Genomic DNA, 23060 nt, shown 5'->3' with positions numbered 1-23060 from the left:
AAACCCAGCATTTTGAGGAGATTTACATTGATTTTCCTGCTGTAAGCCAAACCAAGCTGGAGCACCTGGAGTTCTTCACAAAGCGTCTCTCCGTGCTCGGCACGTGCTGGAAACTTGGCCTTGTGGCCCTGAAAAGGCCAGAAATAGCCTGCCCCCAGGGATTAACTGACCTCCATGCTGCCTTTCCAGGTCTGTAAATTTTATCTGATGGGCTTCAAGGGATTTCCTCTGATTATTGCGGGTGCCTCTGGAGATAGATTTGGAAGGATCCTGAATGCCTGTGAGACCTCTCCCTCTGAAGCCAACCCATGGAGAAACCTGGCGGAGGAGCTGTAAATCTTGGGAGGTTTTACAGCAGCTCCCCAGACGTCTGTATTGCCTGTATCAGCAAACGCTCCACGCATCGCTATGGGAGTGGGATGTGGTGAGGGGAGAGCTTAATTTAGAAAGCAACTATTTAATACCTACAGTTCTACATGACAGCCAAAAATGTAACCCCAGACAAATAGCTTTCCTAACACAGACTGTATTAATGTGTGTATATATATATAATGTAACAGCATTGCACTCACATGCTCATTTTCCACTGGCTGATCATGGGCAAACCCTCAATCACATCCAGACCCAGCCGTGCTACCACAAATGCTGGAAAGAGGTAAATATTCACGTGTCCAGGCTCCCTTCTGGTGGTTTCCCTTCCGAAAACGAGGCACGCTACTGCCCCAGCCCAGATGCATGGGAGATGTTTGAATTAAGAGCAGAGCTGCACAAGGAATCGTCCTGGGTGGGAACAGAGGTAGCAGAACGGGGATGAAAAATGAGGGAGTGGGAAGAGGGTTCTGGGGCATGTTGGTATATTGATAGCATACGCAATTTTGGCCAGAAAAAAAAAAATCTCAGACCGGTTTAGTTGCAGTGATGTGATGGGTTTGCAACCTTTCCTACAAAACCTGATGTGCTTTGTATAAAGAGTGCCATAGAAATGAGAGGAATCAATACAAAGATGCCTCTGTGCGTGCATGTTTTATATTAAGACTTAGTTGATGACTTCTCGTCATTCGAAAGAAATGTTCAGCCTCAGTGCTTGAAATTATCCAGCTGCAGCATTTTCTACTCAAACCAATCTCCAGTTAATTTGATCCTTCATTTATCTTGAACAAAGCCTCCTAATAAAAACATTTGTATTACAAATGATACACTTGATCAATGGGATTGCTTTAGGCAAGTATTTGATAATTTGAACACTAGCTATAAAAAGTTCTCATTTAATAAATGTAACTGGCCCAAATTTGCAGTGAGAGCAAGCCCCAAACCTGTACATCACTAAACAAGCCAGACTGTAATTAAATATAGGGTTATTTAGATGTTCTTAACAACATTATTGTTAGAACTGGCTAGTGTAATCTCTGTGATATTAGCCGTAATTATTTTTAGGTAGCATGATTAATTATTTAGTTCAGTCCAAGTGACAAGAATGGATTGATTCAAAATAAGAAGCTGACTGGGTGCTAAGCTATTAATTTCCTTTCAATCCTGTAATTCCTTTGGTCAAATCGGTGAGATAAATACACACATGAGAAAGAGGCAGAGACTTCTCCCAGACACGGGCTCATGCACACAAATACCTGAACACCCTGCCCCTCACACTACAGGCACCTCCTTGACAAATCTGCCTGTTGATGGTGGGCAGAATATTTACTGCTATTTTGCCACAAAACCTACCTGAAAACTTCTGATTTGCATTTCGGGCAATAGCACCCTGGGCATCAACAGCAGCCAGGTCCTGTGCAGTGCAGGAGATAACACGGGACCCTTTGCAGGGGCTGGGAGGGGGGAAACAGCCACCGATAACATTCATGTCTGCATTTCTGATATCGCTTTTCAAGCATATGAGCACTTCAAGGTCGCAGACTGCTTTGCTATGGATGGTATGTTCCCCCTCACAGGCCTGGGTCTGAGCTAAGAAACATTATCCCTTGACAGTCAAAGTAGATTTCTGCTTTATTGCATTTGCTGTTATCCCTCACCCCTGGATGCTTTGGGAAGCAGTCCTGGTACTTGGAATTTTATGCTGCGTTTATTTTCATTAATGGTGGCATTAATCAGCTGTTTTCCCTGGGTCTCCACAGACTGCTCAAGGATGGTCTTGGAATGCAAAGACAAATTCCAGGTCACAATTCCTGTTGCTTGCTATTACTATGGTTGAAAAGTGAAATCACTGCTCTCTTTGTTCAGACTTGTGCATGAGCACACTAAAAAACTGCCAGCAGCTCCAGCATCCCTTCTGCACCCTGGTCAAAGAGCTCTATTCTGACACAGCTACCAGCAGCTGTATTATGAAAAAAATTTAAAGTCTACAAAAAAAAAAAAAAGTCACCCCGTACATCTGCCTATTTTGTTTTGCTTCTCCAACTCTTTTAAATCAGCATTTTTAGGACTTCATTTAAAATGGAAGACCAGGAAGGGGCACAATGAGGATTCTCTCTTGTCACATCACGCACTGAGTTGTATACCATAACAGCCTCAAATCTCTTCCAATCCATCACTTATTTCCCTCTAGAAACTTTTCCACTCTATTGTCTCTGACTGTTATTTATTTATTTGGTTAGCTGACTTCAAGGGACATTTCTCCTGGCTGGATAAAGACATTTTGCAAACAAATGCATGGAAACATTTCTGATAACACTGCAGAAAGCTGCGTCCCTGTGGGCAGGTGATGCTCCGTGGCGTCCAGCAGTCACCGCAGCCTGGTTCAGGAGCAGCATTTTCACTGCTGGCTGCAGCGAGGGCCGAGGCGGGAGGAATTAAAGGGTTGCTCAAGGATCCATGGGGCTCTAAGGACTCCCCTGGGGAGGATAAAAAGGAATTAGGAAGGACTTTTATTGACGAGGATATGTTGCTTGTGCTTTGACACGCACACAAAAGAGTGTAATTGTAAGTATTGGGAGGAGGGTTCGTTATGGCTGAAACTATCATTTACACCCTGTGGAGAGTAAAAAAACCTCTTTGGCTGAGACCTTGGGTAGATGCTCTACCTTTTCTGGTGCTTTACAAGTCAGCCCAAAAGGCCTGAGGCCCAGATAAAGGTTACTGAATAGGCAGAGAGGACTTAGAAAGCAACAATGAATAAATAATATTGTCCCCCCATTTCAGAGAGCTCCACATTTTGCTGCAGCACCCTGAGACTCTGAGCTGGAAGAAGAGATGTGGATCTCCATCAACAAAGCATGTTCTGTGGAAAAAAAAAAAAAAAAACAAAAACCCTTTGGGCAACTCTGCAGCATCCAAAGGAGAGGAGAACACAGTGACAGCGTCTGTTCAGCGCTGGGAGAAGAGAGCATCTGCTTCGAGACTCTCCGACGTTTACTTCGAGTGACAAATCGTTGCCCTAGCCATAATACTTCAGGAGCGAGACACATAAAGTGAATGGAATCCACACAAATGAGGTAGTTAGCGTAACCGAATACGCTGTTCATTCCTTCAAGAATGAAAAATATGAGTAATTCCCTGGCAAGGCCCAATTACAGCCTGCCAGCCCTAGCACATGGGTTATATCTATTATGAAATAATAAGATAACATTAATAAGATTCCCAGAAAGAACATCAGATAGCCATTCTCCCAGCTGCATAAAGCTGGTCTGACTATTCAAGTTGTCTGCTGCCTGAGGAGCCCAGCACTCACTGGGTCCTTCTGGTCATCTTTGGCTAGAAAGGTTCAGGTCTGCCAGCTTTTAAGCAAGTGGCTCCGAGTGGGAAATGAGCTCTGGGAGTGCTAAGGAGCTGCTCTCTTTTAAGGAATTTCAGTATCAGGCAGGAACTGGGTGCATGGTCTTCAGGTGAATATCGCCACCCCCGCCCTTCCTGAGATACCTATGGAGGTAAGCTCAGAAAAAAAAAATAAAAAAATAAAATTAATAAAATAAAATAAAATAAAAAGACATAGGTGTGGTTGATTGTAACATCACAGGTTGCTCAGAAGCCCAGTAGGGCAGGAGACAGCTGTGATTTCCATCACTGATTTAGCAAGATGCTTCTCAGACACTGGCAGGGGGCAGCCTGCTCTCCAGACCCAAGGAGTGAAGCTACCAGCAGCCAGAGGCTGTACATTTGGCAGGTGGCTAAATTGGCTCTGCAGCCTCACCCGTCCTTCCCTTCGTGGGGAAGGGAAGATGCTGAGTCTCAGCACAGAGGGTAATGTAATGAGAATTAATAAGGCGTGTGAAGATGCTATGTAATTGTCCGGCTGGCTGTTTCCTTTGCACCTTATGCTACCATTTATGCTCATGCAAAGTGGCTGTAAAATGCTCCTGGTCTGATTCAATATAACTCCACGGACCCTCGTACAGGTGTAAATTGCTCTGTGAAGTTTGGAGCAATGTCTAAATGCAGACTAATCTAGTCATCTCCATTGTCTTTCCTTCTGTTCCTGAACTCGCACACAGCCAACTGAATATTTTAGTGCCCAATAAGCTACAAAATGTTGACTATTTCATGCAAAATAATGCATGAAATAAATAAATAAATAATAATCCCTGCCTGGGACCCCCCGGGAAGAGAATTTGCAGTGCTGGCCCCTCAGGGACTGGAGCTGCACCAAGGTGCGCGGTGACTGCAAGTCCGAGCCAAAGACAAGCTGTGAAAAATGAAGTTACAACATTGTCTTGGAAGAAATGGTCAAAAAGCCCATGCCTGACCTTGTTCAGACATAGGAAAAAGCAACTGCAGACCAAGAGCAGCTGTAAAATGAGCCTGAACTAAAACGTATTATAGGGAATAACCCTTAAAGAGGTGGAAGGCTTTGCTCAATGCACTCCTACAGGTAATTTCAATCCCTGGCAGCTGCAATGTTTCAATAATGAATGTCAGACCGCTGGACAGCTGAGAGGGGAATAAATATCTATTTGCGTTCACTGGAAGTAGCATTAGTTTGACATATGACATTCAAATGATATGAACTTTAAAAGAGTGGTTAAATGACTGCTGTTTGACTTGAAACCTTGAATCCACCAAAGCAGCGTCCCAGCCGTTTACCTTCGCTCCGAGGGGGATTGAAACGTGGGGCTTAAAAACGAGAGATCAGAGCGTTTCTGCAAACACAGCCCGCGGGATGCAGCGTGTCCAGCTGGTAGCATACGTGCCCCTGTGGGATGAGAGAGGGAAAGATGGATTCTCCTGTATGGCACCGTCTTTGTGTCCCCTGTCACCGCAGACGCCTGCTGCCAGCACACGGGGAGCAGCACAGGGCTGGGTGACAGAGGGGGAGAGGATGAGGGGGGACGAGCTTTGGGGCCATGGGATAGAACAGGGTGCGAAAGCAGGGTGCCCCTACCTGGTCCCGTCCTCTTTCTCCTGGCATCCTTCTCCTCCTCCTCTTCCTCCACGCCGCTCTCCGAGGCTCTCCTGCACTCTGCCTCCCAGGCAGCCAGCCCAGCCTGCGCCGTGCCCGTCAGCTCATTTCGGGGTTGTCCGAGAAACCAGCACTGCAAAGCATTTACCTCTCTATTTTAGGAGACCTTGTTAAGCACTTGTCACATTAGCCTGTCAGCTTAATACCAGCAGTCATAACACTTTTATAACCTACCTGCTGAAGTGCCTTTGCTTGCAATCCTTGCACTAAAGCAAGAGCTCAGGACCAAAGCTGCTGCAAGAAAAAAAAGAAATCACTGCTTCCTGACCTTTGGGCAGACTCTGTGGGCTAATTATTCCATCGATTTTAACCGAATCAAGCGTTCAGTGAGGCTGTCTGGAGGCCTGCCTCTCTTCAACTGCAGGTCTCGTACCGCAACAGCAGCAATCATGCGGACAACCTCATCGCGAGCTGGGGTCAGGGTCAGGAAAGCTCCGAGTGGCTTGCGGCTGGTGGCAGGCAGGGCTGGTGGCAGGCAGGGCTGCCCTAGCAGGGGACAGCCCAGAGACGTCCCCGCTCGCTGGCTTGTGCCGCAGGGGGAGAGGACCGAGAGCCAGCAGAGCGCTGGAGCATGCATTAAACCCAGCAGTGACACCACTCCAAGCACCATATTAAATGTAAGTGGGTGCTCTTGCTTAAAACCGGCCTAAGTAATTGAAGCACAAGTGAGTGGGGCTAGATTTGAATGTTGCAGCTTTGTGGTGTGCTCTCTTTACAGCAACAAGAGCTTTCCAGGAGCTGCTGCTAAGCCCAAGGTAGGTTTGCATTAGGAAGCAACACTGTGCTGTGGGAGGGGAATCGGCACAGCAAAGGAGCTGGCACTGAGGGCCTTTTATAGATCCTATATGTGTTTCAGGGGCAGTAGGGGACATGATTCAGCAGCTGGAGCACATTAGATGAGCTCCTGAAGCACTTGTGGTTGAGTGCCGTCCAATTGAAACCCATTTGCTCACTCTGTGACCTCTCTGGGATCTGAGTCAAAGCATAGCACAAAGGCAGGCATGCATCAGATCTCACTATTGGTTAGCTATAAACATTTTTATTTTTATATTTTAAATTTACTTGCAGGTAAACTGAGGCACAGCACTGCTGAAGCCTTCGGCTCTATTTCTCTCTGGCTGCAGAGGAGCTGTGCATGTTCAGCACCTCTGGAAGTCAGATCAGCGAGGACAGACACAGACCAACCCCAGAACTGCGGCACCGACCAGAGGAACACCAGAAATCAATCCCATCCCACGGGCTATGCCAGGCTCGTGCCTATCTGCTGGAAGGCTCCCAGGATCAGAGCAATTCCCCACTGTAAGCTCCCACCCAGCCAACATCTGAACCTCATCATTGAAAACAGCACCCTGTTAACCTTTACAATGCCATTTTCCCCTAATCTTCCACCAGTACCAGGTTTAGCAACCCCTGTCTGTGGGTCAGCCCCATTAGCAGCAGCACTGCTATCGATTCTCCTTCTGGTCACAGTGAGGTGGACATGAAGTTTCCTGGTTAACAGAGCAGAGCCTGGGAGCAGTACTGCTCTCTGCCTCCACTCCCTGATTCAAGGTGAAGGCAAACGGGCAGATCAGCCTCCTCTCCTAATCCTTCCTACAAGCCCAAGTGGGAAACAGCAAAGGTGTGCACTTGGTACTCTCCAGCGCTTCTGAATTCAGCCAAATGGAGGTGAGATTTGGCATGCCCCAACATCACCTTGTGTTTGCCAGAACCCAGCACAGGCAGCGGAAGATAAAGCCAGGCAGCACCACAAGCTTGCTGTTGGGTTCTCCGTAGATAAATCCGCATTGCAAGCTGCAGCTGCCAGCTCGCACACTTAATCGGAGCAGAGAAGCAGCGCCAGGGTGCCAGCAGATGAAGATGCCTTTGAACAGAGATGGGAAAGGCTGAAATCCTTTGACACCTGGAAGTGAACTGTATATTACTAAAATGTTAAGCAGCTTTGTGAGAGAGATTATCCTGAAGGATATTTTCCGCAGTGTTGACATTTGTGTGTGAGTGATTAATTCCAACGCGGGCATGGAGCAGGGAGGCAAAACCCTTTGTGCATCGCTCGTGACTTCCCTCACTGCCACTGGCCAAGCTACAGCCTTCGGTCTAGCGAGGTCATTAATGCCTCCTTGACCTGTGACACTGTGTTACTTCATCACCCTCATCTGCTCGGTCACCTCTGAAGGCAGAGACTTGGGGATTTTCCATGCCCCTTTTTTGTCAACCACTGTGGCAGCAGAGTCACTTTTCTGCTGTTTTTTCTCCAGGTTTTTGACTGCCTCTATATTTTGTTGTTATCTCTTGAGATGCTCCATCACAGCCGCAGTCAAACACAGTGCAATGGCTTTAAAAGAGAGGGACGGTAACAGCAGAAAACAACGATGAACCCTTGCTTTTGTGCAAGGGCAGCAGAAGGTAGCTGTGCAGCTGCAGGTCGTGAAGGCAAACAGGGAAGCCGGAATTTTTTGACCCTCCCACCCTGCTCATTGCTGACTCTCGAGGGAAATAGCCTTGTCCTTCCCTTACCCTTTCAGGCAAGGATGTCTTCCACTGGGGAATTTAATCCACTGCAGAAAGGTTGTTATGTATCTTTTGAGGTTTTCAACTAAATGCTTCAGAAGTATAAAAATATAAAATATAAAAAGAAAAAAATCTATAATATATATATTCTGTCTATAAAAATAATATATCAGAACAGAAAAGCAATATAAAAAGAAAGAAAGCAACTCCTGTCTAGTGACTGAAGTTCCTAAGCCTATTTTTGCACTGGAGACCACTTCACACTTACACCATCAATGGCTCTACTCAGCCATTTATTTTGAACTGGGGTATCTTAAACTCAGCGTCTCCACAAGCAGCTCTTACTACTGATGATACACGTAAGGTAACACCTAAGATTAATTTAGGATATAACGAGTTTTCATCCCCCAGGAATCCAAGCATTATTATACATGGTAGCGACTGGGGTAGGTGCTCTTGCAATTATTTCAGCCAGCACTGAAATTTGACACTTTGGAAGCAGAAGACACCATGATGGGGAAGGGTACATCAGAGCAGGTGCATGAGGTGTCCAGGAGAGAGCACGGACAGCACTTTGAACCCTGCATGAAGTCATCGGATCTGCAGGATGGAGCAGACCCTGGAATCAAACCTCTCTGCTCTCACAGAAAGACAAATGCCTGGTTGAGACAAGCAAGCCAGCACCTTTGTTTGTGTTGTTACCACGTCATAGCGGAAGAATGAACTGCAAAAATGGGCTTCTGTATCCATTCTGTGGCCCTGGTTTTTGAGGCAGAGGTACATTGAGGATCCCACCTAAGCAATGAGGAAGCCCTGCTAGGAGAGATGGTGAGACCACACTGTTTTTTGGCCAACAGCTTGTTAGACCTACGCATGGATTAACTTGTGTACGGAGGAAAGAGCAGAAGCAGAGACTGGCTTCAGTTGGGTACAAAAGAGGTAAGCAAGCTTTTTATTGTGATTAGCTTCTCTTTAGCAGTTTGTGGAGGAGTAACATGAAGTGGGAGATTACAGAGCATTAGGTCCTCCAGAATGTAAAAAAGGATAAAGTCTGGGCAAGCCTTCCCAGCTCTCAACAGCCAAAGGCAACATCTTTCTTCTAGACCAGGGTTCCCCAGGACATCCGAAGGCTCTCAGTGCTGCACCGTGTCATTTTTAATTCACTTAATTTGGTCTTACAATGGCCTAATACACATCAGAGACTAAAAGGTGTCACAGTAGCAGTGTAGATGGTGCCTGTACTGACAGTTGCTTCTGTGGGAGATGGCCGCGTGCCCGGGGTAAAACAAGCAAACAATCAGAAAATATACGCAGGGCACTTCTCTCCCACTCCACAAATCTCCAGTCATTAGGGGGAACTGCTTGTCTCTGGGCTCCTCTAGTTAACTCATCTGCAATCTGAATCACTCATAAAATCATAAGAAAATCTAAATAAATCAGCATCAGAAAACTTGCCACAGGCATTCGTTCCTGCAAGGACACGACCACTTTAACACTTGTCAGGTTCAGAGCACACAGCTGAGGAAATAGCCCTGGACAACTCTGCATCCCCAGGAGTATAAAACCAGAAGACACACAGAGCTGCCCAGCAGGCAGTAGGAACAGGAGCAATGGTAGCATTACTTAACTGTGTGCAATTTGCTCTCCTGATTTAAATTACACTGCCAGAAGAGACTGACAGTGTCTGGAATCAAATTGCTGAGAAAAGTGTCTCTTCAGAGGTAGAAGAAAAAAAAAAAAACACACCCAAATAACTTGAGCGGAAATGGTCTTGCAAAATGCCTATTGTGATCTGGGACAGCAAGATCTGGGACTGAGGAGTTTTCATTAGGCTAATGCTCATTTAATTATGCCGGGCCAACCCCCTAATAACATGTTGTGAAATGAGGATTTGCACCACCAACATTTCTACAGTGCACACATCAATCTGGGTCTCTGCCTAAGATTTAGGCAGAGAAAGCACCATCAAACAAGAGTCTCTGATCTGTTCCTTCAGTTTTCCAGGTCACCGTGGACTCTGGGGACCATCTTCAGGACGATGGGCTTCTTCGGTTGCATGAAACCTTTTGTGTCCAAAACCAGGGGGATCTTGAGGAAAAAAGAAAAGCAAAAGAGCCACGTGAGGTGGGGAAAAGGACAGTCATGACACTGAGAGAACCCCTACAGCCCCCACACATCTCAGCCACCCCTTTTTCAGTGCATTTCCTGACTTTACAGATGTGCTTATAAGACTATCACTAGTGCTCATGTAAAACAGATGTGAGCTGGAGCTCAGTAGCCCTCAGCCCTTGATGAATTGGTCAGCGAATGCTGGCGTCCACATGGACAGTAAGAGGCACTCAGTATGCTGCTCGATGGGCTGCACACAGAGGGAAAAGCAGCCAAAATCCATCCAGGGAGCAGCAGCTGAGGAGGGGCACCTGGTGCCATTTTGTTTAATGCTGAAACGTGTCAGCACTAAGGGGAGCTAGACTATAATGGGAGTTAGAGGAACAATAAGTTATCTGGGAAATGAAGAAACAGAGAGCTGCTCGAGCTGAGTACCAAAGAAAAAGTGTCCTCATGCAGAAAAGCACCAGGCTCACTTGGGGTGGAAATTTCAATAAAAAGAACATTTACAGCTAGTGGTGGAGGGAGTCATCTTGCAGGGCAGGCAGAAGTGCTTCACCAAGCCACCTCCACCGCTGCAATGCTGCTTATGTCCCAGCTCTCCTCCTTCCCAGCAGGACAAGGGCAGTACACCCCAGCCTGACAAGATGAGCTAAAAGCCCCAATAAGCTTTGCTTCAGGAAATTTCAGCAATGTGGCTCTGAGCCCAATGTGCCATCAGTGGAGGAGTGAGAGGATGTTGCAGCTCCCATGTCTGTATTCCAAAGGGATGTTCTGGGGTGAATATTTCTCTTCCCCTCTGATCCAATACACACGACATCTTCTGAAGGAAAAAAGGGCTGAAAGAGACCCATAAACCTATGGGCACCAATAATACAATACATATTTAACTTGTCTCCCTTTAATTAAAGGCAGTTATAAAAAGAATCAATTTTATGGATTGCAGAGGACTAGAAAAATGTCATTAGACTTGGGGGAGGGTTGATAGGTCATCGCATTGTTAATGGACTATTACAGTCTTTCACCTCCGGGTTACTAGTTGAGTCACAATCTGAATCTGCAGAGATTCCAGCTGAGTGCTTGTGCCAAGTAATAACTCTGTGAGCATTTTTGTTTTATACAACAAATGTCCTTTGAATGCACTTGCTGCCCCCTCCACTCTGATCTCCTAAGCTTGTCTCATGAACAAAATGTATTAATGGCAGAGCCTTTTGCAGCAGCCAGGACAGCAAAGCCAGGTTGGGGCTGGAAACTGAGTGTCTACAGCCGAGAGTAACAGCAGATGCTACCTGCCTCTGAGTCATGGGGAGTTGCCCTGTTTTCAGGATATGCTGTGATGGTTGCTGGAAAATTACATCAGACATTTCCTTTATGTCAAACAGCCCTGTCCTGCAAGGCCTGCACATCAGCACTATGTACAGCAATCATGGGAGCCCACGCAAAACCAAAAAAGGGTGGGAAGGAGGGAGGGAGCCTGTTCCCTGATTCTCCTCTGCCTCCAAGGACCTCCATAGCCTCAAAGGGAGGAGAGCCACCAATTCAAATTTATCTCAGACTGCACTTGGCTGAAAATTGTTACACTTTAGAGGTCGCCTGATGGCCCGTAAGAAATGAATTCTGCTGTTTCGGGGTCTCAAAGCGAATGGCCATGCTTGTGTGGCAAAGCACAGCCTTGGAGCAGGGGATATTCACTCTCTGGAACAGGGTCTGCCTGAGCTGGGTCAAGGCAGAGTGGCAGGGAACAGTGGGTGCTGAACACCCTGCAGCTAGCTGCACCCCAGGTGAAGCAGAGCACTTCAGGGACTTCAGCCTGCTATATTTATTCTACCAACATCAATTCTACTTCTGTAGAGGCTTAAAAAATGTATCAGTAACTTGTGTTGAACCATTTGAAATAACTGGGAGCATTTAAATACGGTTATTCCCACATGCCTCTCTAATCCACAGTGAAATCTTCCTCCCTGGTCTCTGTGTGAAGCAGTAAAAACCCAGGTCTGTAAGAAGACAAGGTTCAGTGGTCGTGAATCTATCAGTCTGTGAACTCCTCAGGGATGAGGGATTTAATGTTCAGGTGGGACTGTTCTCTATTTGTCCTGAGATGCAGGCAAAAGACAGCACACAGGACCACCCCAGTGGGGCCAGAGAGCAGGTAATGACACACATCATCCCAAATCCTCACCGGAGTGTCTTTGCAGGGTCTGAACGAGAAGTTTTGCAGAAGGACAACCACAGCCATTTTCACCACGAGGAGAGCAAACCTCATTCCGATGCAGTTCCTGGGGCCGGCCCCAAACGGCAGGAAGATGTAGGGGTCGATGGATTCTCTGCTTTCTTTACTGAACCTGATTACAGAAAAATATGTAAGGTTAGAAAGAACTTCTGTTCTAGGTGTGTCAGCTTTCAGATCTGAAGAGATGAGGGGTCTGGGAAGGCAAAGGCTTTTTGTTTCCATGTATATTAGAAGAAACCAGCTAAGTCCCTTATTTTCGTCTCAATAGATGCCTTATGCCTCTGCTTTTATCCTGCTCTTTGGAGTTGGCTGTGCATCTCTGGGTGTGTCAGGTGAACAGGGAAGACCTGAAATATGCTAACGATTTCATAACTACTCTTTTCTCAGAACTCCCTCTAAGCTCAAAAACTGAACCCAGATTTCAAACCCTAAAACACACAGGTCTACAGTTTCACATCTTCCCTTTAGATCAAAGGCCTGAGCGAGCACAAAGACGTTCTCCCCCTGCGTGACTAAAAGGAGGGTTGCTTTTGAGACACCAGCCATTCCTCTCCTCATCATGAAAAACAGGGAAGAACAATCAGCTTCACAGAGGAATTTTCCACTGAGCGTTTTCAGCAATGCTTTTCAGTGATCAGTTAGTTTTCATGTCAGGAAGCTTTTCATTCCCAGTGCACGAGGTCTGGGTAGAAACCTTAACCACATTAAGCCAGCAGCGAAGTATCTCTCTGCCAAGACACCAGCACAACCCGACGATGAACTTCCAGCGAGGCAAGTGATCCCTAAAGATTTCCTGTCCATCTACCCTTCTCCGTTTGTCACCTGGTGTAAGGACCAAGCTGCTGGAGTAACTGAGGTGCAACATGCTCCTTGCCAGATGCTCCCACTGGGGTGGTTCCCTCTGTAGCCAGCACAAGGTACATGTGCCACAAGGGTCCGTGCTGACTTCAGCAGCACACATCCCCCTCTGCCTTCTGCCTGATGCCGCTGCCACGCTGTGTCCCACAAGGGACCACATCTCCATACTGGGGTTAGCTTCCAGAGGCATTTGAGCTCATGGTGCAAGGGCACAGATCTGGGCCTGCTCTCCCTGGGCCAACCCTCAGTGCCTTCTTGGCCACCTGAAGGTGAGCAAGCCCAGTGTCTCCCAGGCATGCCACAGGCCTTTACCTCATGTCCCAGAGGTTGGCAGAGCCTCTAAAGCAAGGAGTGTTTCATAACTAGAGTTGAAAAATTAAGTTTTATTTCGTACCTGTCTTTGCCCTTCCACTGCTGATTTGCACGGCACCATGCCAGTCACCCAATGGCTCTCGTTTTAATATCTGGCCATAAACCCCTCAGTGTTACAGCTGCTGGGAGCTGCTCTCACTGTCGCTTCTTTCAATGCAGTTAATTAAATTCCATGCACAGTTTATGGATGTAGATCATAAAACTCCCCTCACGGTAATGCTGGGACTAGATGTCAGACAATGATAAATGCCTAATTTAAATGTTATAATCATGCATTCCCCACTTTCACTGCCATTTCCCCTCCCAGGAACCAGGTCGAATGTGCAGCTATTTCTCGCACCAGGCCCTCACCTCTCAGGCCTGAACTCCTCCGGCTCAGGCCAGTATGCTGGGTCACGGTGCATCACGTACGCTGGGATCATGACCACCATGTCCTTTGGAATAGTCACCCCGTTGAGCTCCACCGTCTTCTTGCAGACCCGCTCAATCCGCCCCCCAGGGGGGAAGAGCCGGAGGCATTCGTTCACCACCATGTCGAGGTACTCCATCTGCATGATGGTGTTGTATGTGGGAGCAGCCTGGGGATGGCAGGGGAAACAAAGGTCTTAGGATGGTTATGAACACAGGACCTCAAACCCTATCCCTACACCAGAAACCAGAAAAGGGGAAACCTCAGCTCCAGCATCTGTTCCATTCTGTGTTGCTTCCAGCCTGGTTTGTGGTTCAGCAGCCACTAAAAATAGGTGAGAATGAGCCCAGAGTTTCCCCATCCTCTTTACCTTGTTGGGCAGGTTTGCATCAATCTCATCCTGGAGTTGCTGCTGCACATCAGGGTGTGTGGCCAGGTTATAGGAGATGTAGCTGAGGGTGGAACTGGTGGTTTCGTAACCAGCAAAGACAAAGACAAGAGCCTGGGCCAGAATCTCATCATCACTTAATGCTGAAAAGAGGCACAAAAAACAAGTGTAAGAAGCTGAAATCTACAGCACAAGTGTGATTAACCCTCAGAAATCCAGGATCCCACTTGTCAGTCCAGGTAATGCTATCAATAGCTACTTAACACCTGGTGAAGGAAATGTCCAGCTGACTTAGACTGATAGCCTCTGGCACAGAGCAGGGTGGGTCTGGCACTGGTGTGAAGCCAGAAAACCACTGTCAAGGTCAGCAGTGTTACTTTGCTGTCTTTAAGAGCAGAATTGCACCAGTGAAGATATGCAGAGCGTGAGCCTGATTTAGAAAAATCTGTTATCTTCTGGAACTGTGCTCTCTGAGAGAAAAAAAAAATAAAAAAAAATGGGTATGTGCCAGGAAAAATTGGAGGTGAGAAGATGTCCAGCAACTGCTGTAAGCGCTGAGGTTAGCCACATGCTGCTGAGGGATTAGTAGCCCTGACCGTAGTTTGGCAGTGGTAATGAAGACAATACAGGATTCTGGTATTGCAGCAGCGTCCCAGTGCTGCCAGGATGCAGCCTGCAGTGCAGGGTGCCACACAAATTCCCTGTCTGTGCATATCAGAAGTTAACAAGCTTCCTGCCTTGATAGAAGCTGATGGTCTGGGCTATGCCTTGGCTGACCCTTTATTTTCTGAATCTAACAGTTAACCTAGGATGAGCAACAGAGATGAGCTTGTCGATGAGCAAGGTACGTGCAGCATACGTGCTTTGTGTGCTTTATGAAATACAGCCAACACCACTGGCCTTCAGAGAAGACAAAATAAGAAACAAAGACGCGAGGAGATATTCACTCTGTTTGCTTTTTGTTGGATAAATGGCCCTCAGGACTTACCCTAGGAAATGGGATATAATAAAATATGGCTGATATGTGATAAGCATCATTACGGCCCTGCTACTGAGACCTTGAAACTCCCGTAGAATAAATGACTACAATCCTCTCCTACTTCCATTCTTTAACCACATGAGGAACCACCTGCTCTCTGCTGAGGGCAGGAGAGCTCTCAGGACGTACTTTTGTACGAGTCATTCTCCTCAGCAGACTTGGAGCTGTTCTGTGAGCTCTGAGAGTCCACCATCAGCTGCAGGAAATCAACCCGGTCCTGGGGAGAGACAGAGGCAGTCAGAGCAGAGGTGAGTGGGCAGGGAGCAAACCTTGTTCAGCACGAGCTCCTTGTGGAGATGCCCACTTAACTCACAGCCCCCCAGCTTCAGAGCACGTTGGGGTTCAGACCGGAGACCCCCTATGAACACATACGTTTTCCATGTGGAAGCCCAGGCAGGGGGTGTTTCTGGCCCTCCCACATTCGACGAGCAGGGAGCTATCATGGAGAGTAGTAGATGGATACCCCACAGCTGCTGAAGGCACGACAAGGGCCCTCCTGCACTCAGAAGGACTGTGCTATGGACAGAAAACGCCCTCTGGGCAGGACTCACCACGTGGTAGCCATTGTCCCGTTCCTTCTTCATCTTCATGAAGTTGCCATTGAAGAAATCCATGACTTTTGAGGGTAACAGAGTCACTTTCATCTTTTCCAGTACTGGGACAATGAAGGGGAACAACACTAAAAGGAGAGAAGTGAACAACATATTATAGCTCAAGGAGGCCCAAGACACATAAAACTGTCATGAAGCATAGAAAGAAGTGGGGTGAGTCTGAGTCCTGAACCAAAAAACTGCCCAAACTGCCTTTCATTGCCTTCAGATCTTTTTTCTTAAAGATAAAATAAAATTAAATTAAATTAACAGGCCTCAGCTGACATGCAATAACACTTGAGAATCTCCTGGCTTTCTACTATGGTATGTCCTCAGTTCTGCACTGAGTGCAGCTCTTGGTGATACACAACAACAGCTCTCCACTGCAGAAAGGATCTCTGCTTGTAAGAAGGTGGAGCAAAGGCCCACACAGGGCTGTACATATCTTGACTGTGATTTCCCAGGGGAAATATTTCTACAGTCCTGCTAGGGTGAATGTAATCCTGCAAAGTGCACCTCTCAGATGTCAAAGAGGACTCAGATACTGAGGGAGCTAAAAGGAAATGCAGGTGGTCACCGCACGTGGCCGACTCAGGGCTGTATGAAATGAGGTGTGTCATACCTAATAATAGGAACACGGGGTTTAGAAAACTGAATTTGAGAAATTTCTTTATGTTGGTGACAAAGGGGTCATTGGGGTTGTTCATGGAGTCAATATCCACACTGAAAGAAGTGCTGACCACTACGTCCATGCTGTAGGCTCCAAAAATGCTGAGTAGAGAAGAAAAAAAGAGTGAATGGGATGAGCACAACCAGAACAGTGAATAATAGCCAATTTAGGAGCAATCCTTGAGAGAGGGAAGCTCTTTTACATTTTAATCTGTAAAAGAGACTGTAAAAATGGCATGTAAAAATACCACATCTGTGACTTGCAGGGCTTCTGGAATGGGCCCAACTGCTGCCTTGAAATGCATCCCCAATAAAATGAGATGGGGAACCCAGCACAGTTACCCAGCCCGAGCCAAGCAGAGCACAGCAGGCCCACTGCAGAGGAGCACAGCTGAGAAGGGCTCTGTGCTGCAGCATGGAAATTACAGAATCACAGAATTGTAAGGCTTGGAAGGGACCTCCAGAGATCACTGGGTCCAACCCTGAAATGTCTCTCCAGAACAGCTCCTTTCCCACACCGAATACGTACTCTTTCCTGTCAGCCTCACAGAGTTACTCACTCCTTCACGGTCACGAACTCATCATTAGCCACTTTCTTCTCAATGTTTTTCACTAATTTTTCACCATAGAGCTTAATGATAGGGAACATCTGAAATGCAAACCAAAGCAGAAGGAACTGAGACTCTTTCACCTTCTCCAAGCAAGGCTGGGCAGCTCCATGCTGCCGTCTGCCACAGGCCACGGTGAGCGAGTCTTTGGCTTCTGGGGGAAGGGGACAGGTCCCAGCACTCCTCCAGCTTTTGGTGCAAAATACCAGCAGCCTCTGCTTTACCTCCTTCAGCTTCCCACTGGTGAAGGTTGGAGACAGCACCGTGCGGATCCTTTTCCACTTCTCGTCTTCAGCCACATTGAGGGCTGACTCCAGGATTCCATTCAGACGGAAGTTCTGCACGAGGAGAATTTCACAGCGAAAGGGACGTGGTTATACAGGGCAATGGGTGAAGGTTTCTGCCTCCTATTGACATTACAGCAATGCAAAGAGGCAAACAAACAAACGAACAAAAAAAAAAAAAGGAAAAAAAAAAAAGAAAAAACCAACCACTATGGAGTGTTGACTTGGCCCCTGTAGTCATAGCAGCCCTACCTCAAACAGCAAACAACAGAAATGGAAACAGCAGTGCAAGAGGCAGAAACAGCTCAGTTCTAGCGTACATCCAGGCTGATGCCCCAGCCAGAACGGCCTCTCCACCTCCCTGGCAGAGTTTTGTTGTCAGTACTGTCAATAAGGTGGGGCACAACAGAGAGCAAATACTTGCTGAAGGGCTCAGAGAGACTCGGAAGCAGAGAAGGAGAACAGAAACCAAGAAGAAACCTTCCTTTCTTGCTGCATTCACTCCCCACCAGAGAGGAAAACACAGGACAAGATACCCACCCGGCGGTTGGTAAAATTGGTATAGCACTCCTTCACCAGGATGGTTTTGATGAGGACGGGGTCGAGAATAGCCAGCACAGGCTGCCTGCCATCAAAAATCCTAAGCCAAGAGAAAGCCACGGTCAGTCCGTTGCTCATGGGCAGCTGGAGTGAGAGCAGGCTGCTTTGCCCAGGGGCAGAGCGCTGCGCAACAAGCGCTGCAGCCCGCAGGGTTTAGGCCAGCTGAGTCCCCTCTGACAAAGCTGCTAAAGGGATGGGGTTGAAACGGGTTTATTATGCAGTAAAACAGGAGAGAGGGGAAAAAAGTACAGTGCCAAACACAGACAGCATGAGCACTTCTAGCCATCATCTGTGCTATTAGAGAAGGATTTCCAAAGCAGTGTGTGTTCGGATAAAAGGCAGCTTTGGCTGTGACATTGATCCCCGCATTTGGGCTGTCTGAGCTGTGTTTCGGTAACTGGTGGCTGCAGTCAATAAGCCCATACTGAATGTCCACCTGTGGGGTAAAGAGATTTCCCTGCGTGGCCTACAAGGCAATAAGAGGGGAAAAAAATAAGTCTCATCTGCCTCTTCTGTTTTCCGGTCACCAGAGGCAGGAAAACTTAAAAGCCAAAGGGCAGGAGCCTTGGGCCACAGCCGAGGGAAGCTGCCGTCTTCAAGAGGCTTGAGAACATTTAATCTTTCCAAAAACATGCTCTGTTTCATGAAGTTCCTATGATCTTTGTGCACCAGTTTTGCTTTGTTCTGCGAGGTTCCCAGGAGAAGCACGATAAGAGCCCCAATCCTGCCCGCACAGAGCCAGCGCTGGGCAGGGAGCAGGAGGAAGGTTTAAAGGTGGCTCGTGCCCCGACTCTGGGAGAAACAGGGAGCAAGATGAAACACACCACAGCAGCCTGCAGCTCGCTTTCTGCTTCAGACAGACACAACAGCGGCTTCAAAGGCTTGAGGCTCAGTTTGACACCAGCAGTGGAGTTTTCTGGGCAGGCTGCATGGTTGGGAAATTATCATTGCCTTCCCTCGCTAATGCAGCTGGAGCTAAGAGATAAAGGCCCGGCCGTGCTGATGTGATGGGTGCTGGAGGATGGGGGAGCTGCCTGTCCCCGAGGTCACTAACACCACTGTTTAGCTTTGATTGCTCCCAAAGCGGGGGAAAAAAAAAAATCAAGACACCCCCCCCCCCCCCCCCAGCTGGCTGCCATCATCCCACCCCAGCAAGAGAGAAGGCTGGAGACTTTCTCAATGGTGAACCTCTTTTTTCCCCATGTCCCAAGCCATCACTGCTGGAATGACAGTGCAGGGACATGGTGGCAATCCTCCCTTTCCCATTCTATTTTGGGACAGAGAAGCACCCCAAACAGAGAATTTTGTTCTGCAGAAAGAAACTCACCCCCAGATTTTACCGTATTTTTCAAAGCACATCTGATCAAAATTCAGGATTCCCTGCAAAAGAAAGGAGATATGAACAGTTTGCAAGTGAAGAGTGATCAAAGCAGGTCCCAGCCTGCAGCTGGGAGCATCCCACGGACCCATCCTCAGAGGCAGAGGCTGGCGGGTGCACGGCAGCCCTTAAGAGCCACGTAGACACTGAGGGGACATTTGCGCTGGAGGTAAAAAGAGAGCAGAGAAAGAAAACCGCACTTTCAACTTCCACCAGCCAACCAGAGCTAAAAATATAATGAAGACAAGGTACGACAGGGTACACAGCTCTAGTGTGAGCAGAGTCAGCAGGCAGAACTAGATCCCAGCACGTCCTTTCATCTTCATCTCAACAGGTTAGAGCTGCTACTGCCTCATCCTCCTGAGATCTTCCACAGTAGTTACTGAACCAGAGTGATGAGGGCTCTTCTGTTTTCCTTTGTTCCCATTAAGGTTTTAACTGATGTTACATGTAAGGATGAAACTTTTGGGACACATAACACTCACCATGCATCAACTAAACCATTAGTAAGAGACCATGTATCATGCTGTAAACTCAGCAAACACAAGGTAAAACTCCCCTTCCATTGAAGCTGAAGCTAATACATTTCATCCTGCGTTTGCGGGCAGTTATCTGGAACCAGCTGATACCCAGTTACTTGGTAAGGTTTGCTAACTTGGTCATACTTGTTTTATTTGGAAATCTATTCATCTGGCTTAGTTTTGGGGTGGTGCAACAGATGGCAGGACAGGGCACTGCTGGGGTCTGACCCAAAGCACAAAGAAGTACACAATTCTCAGAAATCGGCAGCTTTAGGTATCTCCTCAATATTTTTTTTTCCTGTTTCCAACAGTTCTTCAGCTGCTGGGGAGTGGGAGAAAAATCTAGAAATCTAAAGGGGAGCTAATAGCTTAAGTTATGAAGTGAATGAAAAACACAACACTCCTCATTCAGGTCAGTAAGAACCTTAAAGTAATTTTTGCGTTCTCTGCGTATCCACAGAGCTTCCTACCTGGAATCGTCATTGCCATTATCAGGGAATCAAGAACAGGCAAAGAGGTGCCCAAAGAATAGAAAAAAACAGTGCCACCTACAAGTAAGCCCCCAAGGCAGATCTGGAGCAGCAGCTGCCCATACTCACGTGCCGGTACTCCATGAGTGTTCCCAAAAACGGCAGAGGCCGGGGCCCAGGAATGCCCAGCTTCTTGAAGGTCTGGTAGGGCCATATCCCATAGCTGCCAAGCAAAGCCAGTGTGTGAGATAAGTTCACATAATGAGAAGACTCTTCACCCTAAGCACAGCGAGCAGCTTACATAGCTGCTTCTTGCCCCACAGAAAAAGCTGAAATTATGGACAAGCAGTGACAGACCTGCTGAGGCTGCTCTCCCTCTGCAAGAAACCCAAGACCATTTGGGGTACATCTCTGTACAAGACAAGGGCTGATAGCAGCTGCAGCCCAGCCTAGGCAAACCTAGGCATCTCAGACCTTTGCTCAGGGGCTGCATCTCGTTGCCAAGGTCAGACAACGGTGACTCAGGAGACCGAAGGGAGCCTCAGTGGGACCAAGTTCCCAAGCTGAGACCTGCCTTTGGCTTTACAAAGACCTGCTGTGAAGCCCAGGTGGAAGAGCCAGAGCAGCACAGCAGCCAAGCAGGGGCATAAATTAAAAAAGCCAAATTACGTTTTTGCCTGTGTAGCTCCCTATAGTTCCCATGAGTGCTGTAAGCAAAAGGGCAATTTTGCCAGCATAACTATTTAAGCAGGGGCTTCTGCTGGCAGAAGCAGGGCAGACTTTACCCAGTGCCTACTCACTCCCAGCTTGCACAGCCCAGCCCTTTGCAACCAGGCAGTTTGCTGCAGCAAAAGCAGAATTACTCCTCCCTTTGGCTCCGTGTGGCAAAGCAAAAACAACAAACAAAAGAAAACAAAACAAAAACAAAAACCACAGAAGTTCCTTTTAATCCTTCCAATTGTTTCTTGCTGACAGGGAGGCAGGCAATGCTCTCTGACTTCCTCCAGCAAAGATTTCCTTTGTCCCACCCACCCCCTTTATCAGCCCCCATCTCAGCCTTGCAGGTAGCATGGAAAGACTCAGGATTGTTTTTTTAACAGTAATTAATGCACCAGGGCACTTCCTACTGAGTGTGATGCCCCTGTGAGCCCTGGCTGCCCACGCACAGGGACTTTTCCTCCCCAGGCACCCGTCGGGACCAGCCTCTACTCACAGGACCAGGAGGCTAAGGAAAATGATGAGGAGTGTCCAAGTGGCTAGGGAGAAGTCTGGCAGGAGATTCATCGTTCCTCCCAGCCTGACAGCACTTGTCTCCTGCACCGCCCAGGCCTGGGTTTATGAGGTTTGGGGCTGACCTTCAGCTGCAGCTGCGCTCAGATGACGTGGAAGGAGGAGTTGTGCTGCCTCGGTTGCTCAGACTTTAACCCTTGGGCAGATTTGTCGTCCCTGGATGGTACCAATACCATGCCTGGCCCTGAAGGTTTTGTGACGTGAAACTGCTGAGGGTGCAATTTTCAGCAGGGGAAAAGGTAGCGAAGGGGGAAGACATCCATAAAACACCTTCCTGGGAGCGGCAAGGCTCCGGCAGGGCACAGGGAGCTGCCCGCTGCTCTTGCTGCAGCCACCTGCTGCCGGCTGTGCTCTCCGTAGCCCTACTCAGCCCAGCTGTGCTTTCACCACGTCCCTTGCTTTTATCAAGCGGTGTGATCGGGAGGGGCTAGGCAATGCTAGGAACTGCCAGGTTCCTAGACAGATTGCGTGTGGCCGTGCCCCTGGGCCAACAGCATATTTTGCCTCTGCCCTAATGTTTGCAAAACAGGTCCAGGCTCACCTCCAGGCCTGTATTGAAGAGCCAAGAGGCAGCACTGACACTTGTCCTAGGACAACATCTCAGACGTCCCCAGCTTTGCATGGCCATGATGTGCTTGGTGATTTATGTAGTCAATGACAGATGGGAATCAATCAAGCAGTTTATAGGGGCACGTGCCTGAGTTCTGCTCCCCAGATTGCACTGAGCAGCCAAAACCCCGTCAGCATGGGGCTGCAAACGCCTGGTGACAGGAACCTTACTTCCCTTTTGCTGGGCTCTTACAAAGCACCTGGACCTGAGGAGGCCATGCCTGGGCACTTATCCTGTATCTTTACATCCAAAGTCCAGTTCTCCCCACATGGGTGATGCTGGGGAGCACCAGCAGGATGTCAGGGGCTGCAGTTAGAGGTGCTCGGGGGCAGATGTGTCCCTGCGAGGGCTGCAGGCGCGGGTTAGCTGCCTTGCTTCCCTCACACAAAGCCTTTGATTTTCCAATTACCTCTGCTAATAACTGGTGTGATATCTCAGCGGGAGGTGGGTTTGTGGTTGGGTATTTTCTCCTCTCAGACAGAAACTGAGGCAAAGCCTCAGCAAAGAGAGAGGCTAGCCCCCCTTCTCGCTCCCTCAGAAAGTAAATAAATTGTGCAGCAGCTTCACACACTAGGAAATCACTCCTTTCATCGCAGATGGGTCTGGTGGGAGCAATTTACTCATCTGTAGGTGACTGACAGTCTAACAGACCAACCAGGAGTAGGAGCAAACAAGACTCAGAGCCCAACAAACCCACGGTGCCGCCGCGCTGGGGCT

The 23060-nt window shown here is 48.0% G+C and overlaps 1 protein-coding gene and 1 long non-coding RNA gene across 2 annotated transcripts; both read right to left on the bottom strand.

Moving 5' to 3' along the window:
* Nucleotides 1-5026: 5026 nt before the first annotated feature.
* LOC121078459 lies at nt 5027-5923 on the bottom strand. The gene is made up of 4 exons (XR_005824576.1): nt 5781-5923; nt 5582-5641; nt 5330-5499; nt 5027-5140 (listed from the first exon to the last, which is right to left on the bottom strand). It is a non-coding gene; the product is annotated as an uncharacterized LOC121078459 (long non-coding RNA).
* A 2914-nt stretch (nt 5924-8837) lies between these two features.
* LOC121078541 (cytochrome P450 3A8-like) lies at nt 8838-21814 on the bottom strand. Its single transcript, XM_040574831.1, has 13 exons — nt 21657-21814; nt 20573-20666; nt 19402-19454; nt 18015-18114; nt 17415-17528; nt 17143-17231; nt 16536-16684; nt 15875-16002; nt 15453-15540; nt 14267-14427; nt 13839-14065; nt 12207-12369; nt 8838-10006 (listed from the first exon to the last, which is right to left on the bottom strand). Exons 1-13 carry the CDS (start codon nt 21725-21727, stop codon nt 9911-9913), a joined length of 1533 nt encoding a protein of 510 aa, XP_040430765.1. The 5' UTR covers nt 21728-21814; the 3' UTR covers nt 8838-9910.
* Nucleotides 21815-23060: the final 1246 nt, after the last annotated feature.

The sequence above is a fragment of the Cygnus olor genome, chromosome 15 (genome assembly GCF_009769625.2).
Source record: "Cygnus olor isolate bCygOlo1 chromosome 15, bCygOlo1.pri.v2, whole genome shotgun sequence".
NCBI lineage: Eukaryota > Metazoa > Chordata > Aves > Anseriformes > Anatidae > Cygnus > Cygnus olor.
Note: the sequence above shows the minus strand (reverse complement) of the source record. Positions and strands in the feature narration are given on the sequence as shown.

Excerpts from the sequence above, each read along its gene's own strand:
- LOC121078541 (XM_040574831.1), bottom strand. The coding sequence starts at position 21,727 with ATGAATCTCCTGCCAGACTTCTCCCTAGCCACTTGGACACTCCTCATC. Across the intron at positions 12,370-13,838 it reads GAGGAGTTCAGGCCTGAGAG|GTTCAGTAAAGAAAGCAGAG; the intron begins GTGAGGGCCTGG and ends TTCTGTAATCAG. Across the intron at positions 10,007-12,206 it reads GACCCTGCAAAGACACTCCG|ATCCCCCTGGTTTTGGACAC; the intron begins GTGAGGATTTGG and ends TTTTTCCTCAAG.